We start from the raw sequence: 11,075 nt of genomic DNA on the forward strand, positions 1-11,075 counted from the left end.
CGAGATCTCGGCAAAAAGTCTCACGATTTATTTCCAGAACATGATGCATGATGGGATACACTAAGCCTCGAATAGCCCTCCAGAGCAGTATTCGAGATAGTGTGGGTTTAGTGTGCTTTAAGCGCACTGCGCTTTGGCGTTTTTAAGACCTGGGACAGTCTTGCGCACTTACTTCCTGTCGTGCGCACGCGCTCTCAAGTGGCCAAGACCGCAAGTTTTTACTTTAAACCACATAAACACATTTCATTACACCAAATACACAAAATAATGTTCTTTTTAGCAGCATCATATGACCCCTTTAAGAGCGCAGGTCCGTCCTGCAGCACCGCACACACTTGGCCTTGTACATACAGATGAATCTTCAGCGTTCACATTTTCAGCTCCACATTTGGCCTCATGTCCAATAAAACCTCCTTGTCTGGGAAAATTATGTCCCAACCAATCAGTGTCAGCTGTAACTGGGGACGGATCAGCTCGAGTTTACAATGCAAAGATCTGACAATGACAACGACAAAACCACCGCTGAGGAAGCCATCGTAAAACCCACTTTAGCACTGGGTTTTACAGATCCGACAGTTGATGCAGCATGAAATGAGCGGGATTAAAACATTAAACATAACTCTTGCTGGATGCAAGTAATTCAACTGCTGCTAAATAATCTCGCTCCATCTTCTGATTTGAACTACTTTTCAAGGTCAGACAGCATTCAAGGGACCAACAAAAAAAACATAAAAGTTCTCAGGAAATGTTTGAATAAATAAGGTTAACTCATAATCTGTGGCCTTACAACTAAACATCAACTATTTCCACTAAATAACCACACTAATAAAAACACATACTAATAGGGAATGTCAGTGCTAAAAAAAATTAAATGTTGTAGGATTTACTTTGAAACAATTTTAACTAGTAATTTAAAAAATAAACAAAAATTGCTAGCAAATTTCGATTTGAAAAATATTTTTCCAATGTACAATTACAGTATTTTATTAATATTTTGAATTAGCTTATATTTCATAGCATAAAAAGTTTTAATTTTATTTTTAGTTTAAGTTTCATTCGTTTTTTTATATGAGCTTTTATCATTTTGATTAGTTTTTGGTTTTTGATATATATAATTATTTTTATTAATCATTATTATTTAAGTTTTAGCACTTAATTTCCGTTCATTGCCAAAGCAACATTTTAGTTTTTCATGTAATATTTATTTAAGCTTTATGTCAGATAACAAAAGCATTTTTTTTATATAGTTTTAGCTTTAGTTAGCAATAATAACACTGATCTTAAAGTTCTGAGTTTTTTTTTACTTCAAAATACAAACATAAATCTTTTTAATTCCATTAATATGGAGTAAACAATTTCAAAATGATTAATTCTGATGGTTACACATCTGTAGTAGTCACAATGCGTCAGAGGGTTGAATGCAAATAATGTAAATGTACTAGTCTCCATTGAGTTGAATTACTGTAGGGCTTTTCCGATATATATTCCCTAAATGTGAGATACGCTTACAAAAAGTCCTGTCTATAAAGTTCTGCATGATGCATGTATTCTCCTTTGGGGTGAGCTAAATGGTATTTCCTTCTCTGTCTTTCCCTCCCTCTTCCTTTTTCTGTGAGTGCATTGATGTTCATGGCTGGTTGAGCTGATGTGTTCTGGCATTTTCTTTTTGCTGGTTTGGGAATGTCCTGCTCACACCATACAGGATGGCTAGAAAACACACACACACACACAGTGCAGAAATGAGGCCCTATGAGGAGGCACAGTTGCAGAAAAACAGATACACATGAATGAGGTACATTCATGTTAAGAAATGTAACTGTAGTCCAAAAACATCACGCAAGTTTGAGTATCTACAAATCTTTACCACAATGCCTGCTCCTGTTTCACATAATCATACAGTAGGTGTCAATTTGTCCCACAACAATGGGGATTTATCTGATACAGAGGAAACATTTCCAGTTGTCAAGCTTAGGTTTCATTTTGTTTATGCATGGTGAGTCAGTGCTGGAATTTGTTATTTGTAAGATTTTGCCGAGTGCTCAATGAGGTTGTTATCAGTAGCAGAAAGCATCAGCTTTTTTTTCTGCATCTCACTATCTATTGTACTAAAATCACAACACAAAATTCTAACAAATGTGCCGCCACTCCTGATATACATCCACTGATGTACAATTGTGATTTTGGTTCATTAAAACTGAAAGATTACAAAAATACACAAAGTGATAACACTTAAACAAAGGATGTCAACTTTTTCCAACTCAGGAATCTCTTTCTAATAATCTTTCTAATAATAAGTTCAATAATAAGTAAATAAGTTCAACTGTAAATATACTAAATCAACAAGATACAATAAAAAATGTAGCCTTTCAAATAAAAGACTACATGACTGCATTTAGAACCAAACAGTGAAATAAATAATGAATAAATACTGAAATTTTGTGAAATTTTTCACATTATACTTTACTGACCCAATGCAGTAATTTTACAGACCCTCACAGGTCTGTGGACCCCCAGTTCTAATGCAAACCATGGCATTAGACATGACATTCAATCCACTATCCAACAACATCCTGGGAGCAAAATCTCAACTGTCCCCATCATTTCTTAAAGTGACACTCATGCATATAACCAGTCAGAAAATTCACATTTCCAGAAAACTAATACTCTGCTAGCCTCAAGCAAGTTGTATTTTATGATGCAACAATCCTTCCTTCATTTTATGGCTATATTACAATACTATATAGATGAAAACACGTACAGACAAGCACATATTCTAGATATAAAAATGAGTATTTAAAACTATTACAAATGCTGTTAGCTGGTTAGCTATCAAACATCTGGTCCACTTGGATTTTCTTTTTTATCTCTTAATACCTTTGGGAAACATGTGAAAATGAAATCAGTGACAGAAATATACTAAAAATAGGTCAAATGTGCCACATCGTGTGAACCTGTTCCAGTCGTGGATTTTTGAGAATCATTAACGCTGTGAACAAACATTTCTGAAACGCTTTGATTTTCCCCTACTTTCCATCTGTTCTGCTGCTTGAATGAATCTGTGGGTGGCTTGTCATTCATAAAAGACTTGGAATAACATGAGAAGTAATGAATTGTTTCAAATTCTCCAAATGATCGCTGATGTAGTCAGCGTAATTCAAATTTTACCATGCTCAAACTGAACTGAAAGCTACTTACTGCCCTATTCTCTATGCTAATGACAGTAGCAGGTGCTTTAGGTGCCCTGATGTCAACAATCAGTGGTTAACTGCCCATGTAAGAGCGGCATTTAACTGCTCTAGAACAAGAGAAAGGAGTTTCTTGAAATAGCAGAGTCAAATCAACATAATATAATATATCAAACTTAATATATAAGAACTCTTACATGCACTAATTTAATCTTCTGGGAGGTCTATGGACATCTGCTCTACTAAATCAGTATGTTCAGATACTGGTGAGGAACATGTTTAAAAAGAGAACTAGGACAAAAAAAGGTATGTGGAAGCATGAAAATATTTGATCTACATAGAAATTATTTGTTAAACAAACTTTATATTGGATCGATTATATGCACATTTATTCATTCTTAAAAGCACAAAATAACAAAAAGCATGCAATGCTTCAAATAAAATTGTTAGAGTAGAAGCACTAACCTCTATAATGGTGACTTCAAATAAAACACCATACATTAGCACTCAACCACAAAAGTAATACTAAACAGAACCATGAGCACAACTACTGCCTTATTCATTACTGACAACTATTTACAATCTTTATAAAGGTGCATTCCATTTGTACTCGGATACCAGAAATTCCAACCCCCAAGTTGAACGAAAAGTGATCGCAACAACCATGACTTCAGAATCTAAAATGCTCAGCACATCAGCATAAGTGAAACAGTAGTAATATATTGTTTATTAGCACTTCTGTGTGTCTGTGTCTCACTAAACTCAGCAGTGCACACAGTACTATCCAACCTCTATCTTTGGACTTGATACTTCGGCGTTATCTGTGCAAAATTTTTATCGACTGGTATTAACTTTTGATGCCTCCATCTTGGTTTCCCCACTTGTGTACTGGAACACAGTCAACTTGGATGTGACGTCATTCCCAGCTCAGGCATCTGAGGTAAAAGAAATGCATTTCTCCCCCCGCCTACTTATTAAATATTCATATTTGTAAGAGCCAATAACCACTCCTTTAAACACCATCACTTGTTTTTTTTTTCTGTTCGACTTACAAGTTTGCAATTTACATTGTTCAAAAGAAAGAATAATATAGAAATATTACATATTATAAACTAGATTTAATTTAGCAAAACCAATCAAAACAGATTTGTACCGAATTCTGCAGAGGCCCAAGACACAGGATGTTCGTAAATCAGATCCTGGCGCCACAAGCCTGAACCAACTAGCAGCTTTGAGTAGCTCACAGCATCTAAACAAAAGAACACTTATTGACAATTCCAAGGAGATTGTCAATTTTGGGGGCAAGTAATCAAGATTAATGGTCAAAAGAGATGCACGATAACATTTTGATTTATGAATTGGGAAGAGAAATATACAACACCCCAGCAAACACGATATCTAATTGGTCAAAACACCATTTGGGAGGTGTCCAAAAGCCCAGTTTAAAGCGAGTCCGCCTCTCCGTTGTTACAGTACACTGCAGTAAGTGAACTTAAAGTTCACATCTGAGATCGTACAATAAGGTAGAAATTGAGCGTGTTCCTCATTTTTGTAATGCCTTGTTTATAGCTGAGCTAGAACACTTTGGTCTCTTTCTCTCTCTTATTTCTCCCTTCTCTCACTTCTTACCACTTTATCTTATTTTACTAGAAAGGGAAATTCTGACTCACAATTATTAATTGTGCCAAATCCAAATTTAATTAAAACATTAAATTTATTTGGAATCATTCAAATTTCCCCCTCAGATCATTTCATATGATCATTATTTCTAGTATTCCCTCTTATGCCTAATCATCTTAGGTACGAATAAGACTTGAACTTTTAAAGTTTAAGTAAACTTATTCTACCTAATTGCTAGTGGTTCACAATCACTAACACGACACTTAGTTGTCTCATCACACATAGACTTCTACTCCACACAGATCTGTGTCAGTCCCTCTTCTCCCCAGCGTGCCAACATGCCGCAGACTGCAGATCCCATTGCCCATGGGGAAGATGTGAACACTTGGCTGAGAGGCATGACAGACAGACTCACCCCCAAGACATTTGAACTGTTATTATTTTTAATAATAATCCTAATCCGAGATATATTTTTTTGTCAATATCGCACACCCCTACCTGTTTCCCTTACACGAGTTTCTTTTTTCTGTTGTAGTTTCAGGAGAGGTGCAAGGGAGCTGCTATCAAACAAAGGTCAAGGAAGAGAAAGTTCAAGGATGTCATTTAATATACCTTCAGTTCAGAGAACATACAATTTCGATTATGAGTCTCTTGAGAGATGATCTGAGACAGGAACATCAACAGCTCTGGTATACCCTAACTGACCTTCTACAGCAGCGCAGAACATATTGGACATTGATGTAAAGGTATTAGCAAGGGTTTAGCAACAATCACAGAAACTATGTATGCAGTCTGACATATTGACACACCAGCTGATCCTCGCTTTTACCACGCCAAGAGAGAAAAATAGCGACTTCTCTCTTAAAAGATCATCTATAAGGCTCTTATATTTACTCCATGATGTATTGTGTCCTGCACTCTATAATTTTGACAAATTACAGGTATACATACAAATTTCAGTCCTCTCTTTTTCTAAAAATGATAGTGCCTAAAACTGTACCTGAAGAAAGTGAATGGTTTCTTTACCAACACAAGGGAAAGAAGGGCATCTTTAGTATAGCTATTATTGTAAAACTCTCTCTCTACACACACACACACACACATACACACACAGAATGGCCTGCTTTCATTTCAGGCCGCCCCTCCTACCATAGCAGGAGATGCATCTCTCACCACCTGGGATGTTACCCTGCACTGGAAGTGGTAATTGCATTTCAATTATAGACATGTGTGCGCGTATGTTTGGGTGTGTGTGCCTAATCTTGTGCAACAGTCTCTGTATGTGCAGGACACTATTTATTGTATAAATGAGAGGAAAATCTATTCCAGCTGAGCATAATTTTTGACCTACCAAAACAGTCACATACTATCTCCATCCTCGTTCTGGGTTGAGACATCAGTGACAGCTTTGCTTGCCATGTAAAATATTCACTCGTACTCTAAAGGCCTTTTCATACCAAGAATGATAACTATTACAATATTACAACTATATTAGTGGCCACACCAACACACAATAATGTTCTCTTTATTATAAGCATGCACTGCAGTTATGCGCTGTGGTGGTGCTATTCTTTTAGATTTTCACATTTTTTTAAATATTCATCGTTATCGCTATATTCCTTGGTGTGAACAGGCCTTACAAGATGTTGATGAGTTTGTTTCTGCATCAAAATTTGGAGATCAAAGTTCTGCATCAGATTTGGAGAAATTTAGCATTACATCACTCAACAATGGATCCTCTCCAGTAAATGGGTGCTGTCAGACTGAGAGTCAACTGATTAAAACATCACAATAATCCACACCCCTCCAATCCATCAATTAATGTCTTATGAAGTGAGAAGTTGTATGTTTGTAAGAAACAAATCCATAAATAAGGCATTTTAACTTTAAACTGTCACTTCTGGTGAGTCCATAACCCGAAATAATGCTTATCCAGTAGAAAAGTCCATCCCCTCTTGTAACATCAAAATTGACCAACTTACTTGCATAGAACTGTTTTGGACTGTTTTCGCTTGTAACCAGTACTTGATCCATGCATATACTGTATCTCTCCTGATTCAGATGCGACAACTTTTATAATTAAGAGATCAATAGAGGACTATTATGGATGTTTTAGACAGAAGCAACAATTTAAAGTTAAAAAATGCCTTAATGATCAATTTGTTTCTTACAAACACACAGCTTTTCAATTCACAAGACATTAACTGATGGACTGGAGTGGTGTGGATTAGAGCCCTGCACGGGCCTCAAATATAGGCCCTAGCCCGGCCCTGACCCGAGACGCTCAGGCCCTAGCCCGGCCCGTGTCCGACAGCTCATCAGAATTCTTGGCCCGAGTCCGACCCGAGCCCGTCTTTTTCCCCCTTTCTCCCAAAACAGCTTATACTACTGTTTCAGCTATTAAAATAGTTCAGTTTTGTATGTAATGTCAAAGTGATTATATTTCGTTTCGTTTTTTTATTAAGTTAATTTAGAACAACTTTTGGAGCATTTTTTTTTGTTCGTTAAATGTAAGTTTTTGTTTTTTAAAGTAACGACCAAGCGGCCAGCGGCAGACAGTGAGTTGATCAGTTTAGCCTTCTCAAATCATCACGACTTGCCTAAAATAAAATCTATACATATAAAACAGTTCAAGCATATCACATTTCTCTCTAAAGGCGCGTCCTAATCTTTGCGACATGGACTAAGAAAACACTAATTTATTAATAAATAATTCAAATATCTCCTTACTATTTCCCCCCTGACACATTCATGATAATTACTTTTGCTAGGGCTTTGCGGCACGCTTTAGCCTATTGCATGCGTTTTTTGCTGTCATGTGCAAGGATATGTTTGCAGATTCTGCACTGCACATGACCAATTGACTCACTGTTTGCCGTGGTAATCAAATCAAAACTCTTCCAAAATGCAGCTTTTCCCGAAGTATTGGGAACTTTTAGTAACTCCCCACGCTCCTACTGCTCCCTGATGCTCTGCAAAAATCATCACGACTTGCCTAAAATAAAATCTATACATATAAAACAGTTCAAGCATATCACATTTCTCTCTAAAGGCGCGTCCTAATCTTTGCGACATGGACTAAGAAAACACTAATTTATTAATAAATAATTCAAATATCTCCTTACTATTTCCCCCCTGACACATTCATGATAATTACTTTTGCTAGGGCTTTGCGGCACGCTTTAGCCTATTGCATGCGTTTTTTGCTGTCATGTGCAAGGATATGTTTGCAGATTCTGCACTGCACATGACCAATTGGCTCACTGTTTGCCGTGGTAATCAAATCAAAACTCTTCCAAAATGCAGCTTTTCCCGAAGTATTGGGAACTTTTAGTAACTCCCCACTCTCCTACTTCTCCCTGATGCTCTGCATGGTCAACTGTCACCTGTATGCTACTGCGTGCGTATGCGTTGCGTATTGCATAGGCGATATATAATATTTATAATATAATCAATATAACAATATTTCATACAGTAGCCTACGTGTGCTCTGCGTGTATATGGGCACAATAAAAGGAGAGGAGCTAAATGAGCCCGAGTCCAACACGAGCCCGATCTGTAAAAAAAAATAAAAATGGCCCGAGCCCAGCCCGAATGGACTCAGCGTGTCGGGACACGACGGGCTTGCGGGCCTCTAGTGTGGATTACTTGTGGATTGTTATGATGTTTTTATCGGTTATTTGTACTCTCACTCTCACGGCACCCATTCACTGCAGAGGATTGATTGGTGAGCAAGTGATGTAACGCTACATTTCTCCAAGTCTTCATCTATATCTTGGACAGCCTGAGTAATTTTTCATTTTTGGGTGGACTATTCCTTTAAGAGAGGTGTTTACAAAGAACGCCTTTCACTTGCATTCCTTCTGAGCAGTTTTTCATTTTTAATCTCTCCAACCACAAACACATGGTCATGCCATACTCATAATTACGACAACTCTAATGTGACTTGGCAACCTCTGACAGTATGAACGCTCCTTTACACGTCATAATAGACAGACGCCCAAGTGAGTGAGTGGCCTCTCACTCTCTCTCTCATGTACTCACACACTTTATCACTCTGACATCTGGTGCTTTTCACGAAAATAATCCCTTCCGAGCCTCGTGCTTCCCAACAAGGACAACAAGATGGTCTCTATCTATCTATCTATCTATCTATCTATCTATCTATCTAGCTCATTTGAAGGACTGCTAGTTAAATCAAATAGGCACAACATCTAATATTGAATAACAGGCAGCCTACTTTTGACAAAGTAAAAACAATAAAACGGTAGGCCTATCTATAAACAGCATAAATGTATACATTATTAGACATAGCATCTAATTGACCATAAATGCAAAATGACAATATCCATCTGCACATGTTTCCTTCAATACTTCATCTCTTTAATCTTTAGCGATCTAGAGCCACCTGCCATAGCCGAGCGCGCGCTCATCTGGACATCAAAGCGGATTTGGTGCGTCCCGCCACTTTCATGCCGTTACACACAGCAAGCATCAAGTATTGATACAACCCATCTACACTTAGCGACGCGACATACGTGGAACGCTGGCGTTATAATGAACGAATGTCGATATCTGCGCTGACATTAACTAAAAAAAGAACCGACTCACTCTGGAGTCATTCGGACGAAACTGGCGTGATACACTAAAAGGAAAGGGGCTGATAAGAGTCGTTCGTTTAGAACGCTTCTATGGTGCTCAGCGGAAATCGGCGGAAAAAATGCACTACAGAACCGTTCACGAACGTGATTAAAATCATTTAGTTTCAATGTTTTAAAAATTGAAGCCCTTCTGAAAAGAACCGGTTCTCGGTTCTCAGCGACACTAATATGCATAAGGCCTACAAAGTCATTTTATCTACACGCTCTTACGAGGAAATTGATGGGAAAACGCACGAAATTGTTAACGAACATATTTATTTCGACAAAGCCAAGTGTTTCGCCATATAATATCAACAATTCCAAAGCCATGTGTGCTTATGTGATCATTGAAGATCTGCTATAGCAAGGGGGTGTGTGGAGGGTGTGATGAGACATTTAAAGATCGGTGGGTGTGCTACTCACTCGCTTTGCCCTGTTTGGGTCTCTGGAGGAGCCGCTGGACGGTAATCAGATCCTCCGTCTTCACCGCCTGCAAGAGTTCCTGTTCTTTTCCCATCCTGTTCAATCACACACTCAAGTACCCTCTCTCACACATGCAGTCATGGATATACTTCTACATCCAGCACATCTTCAGGGGACCAGGGGACCATAACGGTGCCGTTAACGCCAGCGCATCCTCGCCGTACATCGTAAAAAGGTCGAGTGCGCAGAGACGCGTAAGACGCGTTTACATGCCCAGTGGAGTGACCAGTGGCGTCCACGCAGTTCCTAACGACGAAAAACGGTGTTATTGCGTACTGAGGCGACAGAGTCCAGTCGTTTTCAGGTTAAAGAGACGGCGCAGAAACCTTGCGCGTATTTACGCACGGTGACATGGTTGTACTGCTACAAAAATAGCAGATGCTCTGTAAATCAAAACGGAAGGCGTCTCTTTGACCCGAAGCTCATAGAGAGACCGTATATATTACGTAAACATCCAGGCAGATGTGCGCGCCCGCTGGAGGTTGTAATCCGCTGTCGCTTTCTCATGTGCGCATGTATGTGTGTGTGTGTGTGTGTGTGTGTGTGTGTGCGTGTGTATGTATGGCAAGTCGTTTTAACATTAATTCTTTAAAACTAACTAGTATCGATTTTATGTTACTTTACATATTTTAAAGGGGTCATATGATGCTTTTTTAAAGATCATTATTTTGTGTATTTGGTGTAACAGAATATGTTGACATGCTTTAATGTTCAAAAAACACATTATTTTTCAAATACTGTACATTATTGTAAGTCCTCTATGCCCCGCCTTTCTCAAACGCTTAGTTTTCTACAAAGTCCCTCCTTCCGACAAGCGCAATCATTTTTGATCAAATAAATACAGCCTTGATGAGCATAAGTGACTCTATTAAAAAACAAGGTCAATTATTTATTAGGTTTATAACATAGGCCTAACATAATATAATATAATATCAAAACAAACTGAAGCATTTAAACTGATAGAAGAGAATAGAAAACAAACTGAAGCATTTAAACTGAGATCTGCAAGTTAAATATTTTAAAAGAAAAAAAACGTGAACGTGAATTCTTCTATAGCTATCTAAACATTCCTATGAAGTACAGTTTGCACAATACACCTGTGTGTGACTGTAAATGTCTCTGAGTTTTGTTACCGTTCTGTGCCCAT

At 38.0% G+C, this 11,075-nt stretch overlaps 1 protein-coding gene across 1 annotated transcript in view; it reads right to left on the reverse strand.

The window, feature by feature from the left end:
- The window catches only part of LOC107701782 (caskin-1-like), a 53,028-nt gene extending 42,584 nt beyond the window's left edge, over nucleotides 1–10,444 (reverse strand). Inside the window, exon 1 of the mRNA XM_016503891.1 lies at nucleotides 9,869–10,444. Coding sequence (XP_016359377.1) covers nucleotides 9,869–9,962 — 94 coding nt within the window. The 5' untranslated portion in view covers nucleotides 9,963–10,444. The remainder of the gene's footprint in view (nucleotides 1–9,868) is intronic.
- Nucleotides 10,445–11,075: the final 631 nt, after the last annotated feature.

This window comes from Sinocyclocheilus anshuiensis, unplaced genomic scaffold (assembly GCF_001515605.1).
Source record: "Sinocyclocheilus anshuiensis isolate Anshui unplaced genomic scaffold, SAMN03320099.WGS_v1.1 scaffold2260, whole genome shotgun sequence".
Lineage (NCBI taxonomy): Eukaryota > Metazoa > Chordata > Actinopteri > Cypriniformes > Cyprinidae > Sinocyclocheilus > Sinocyclocheilus anshuiensis.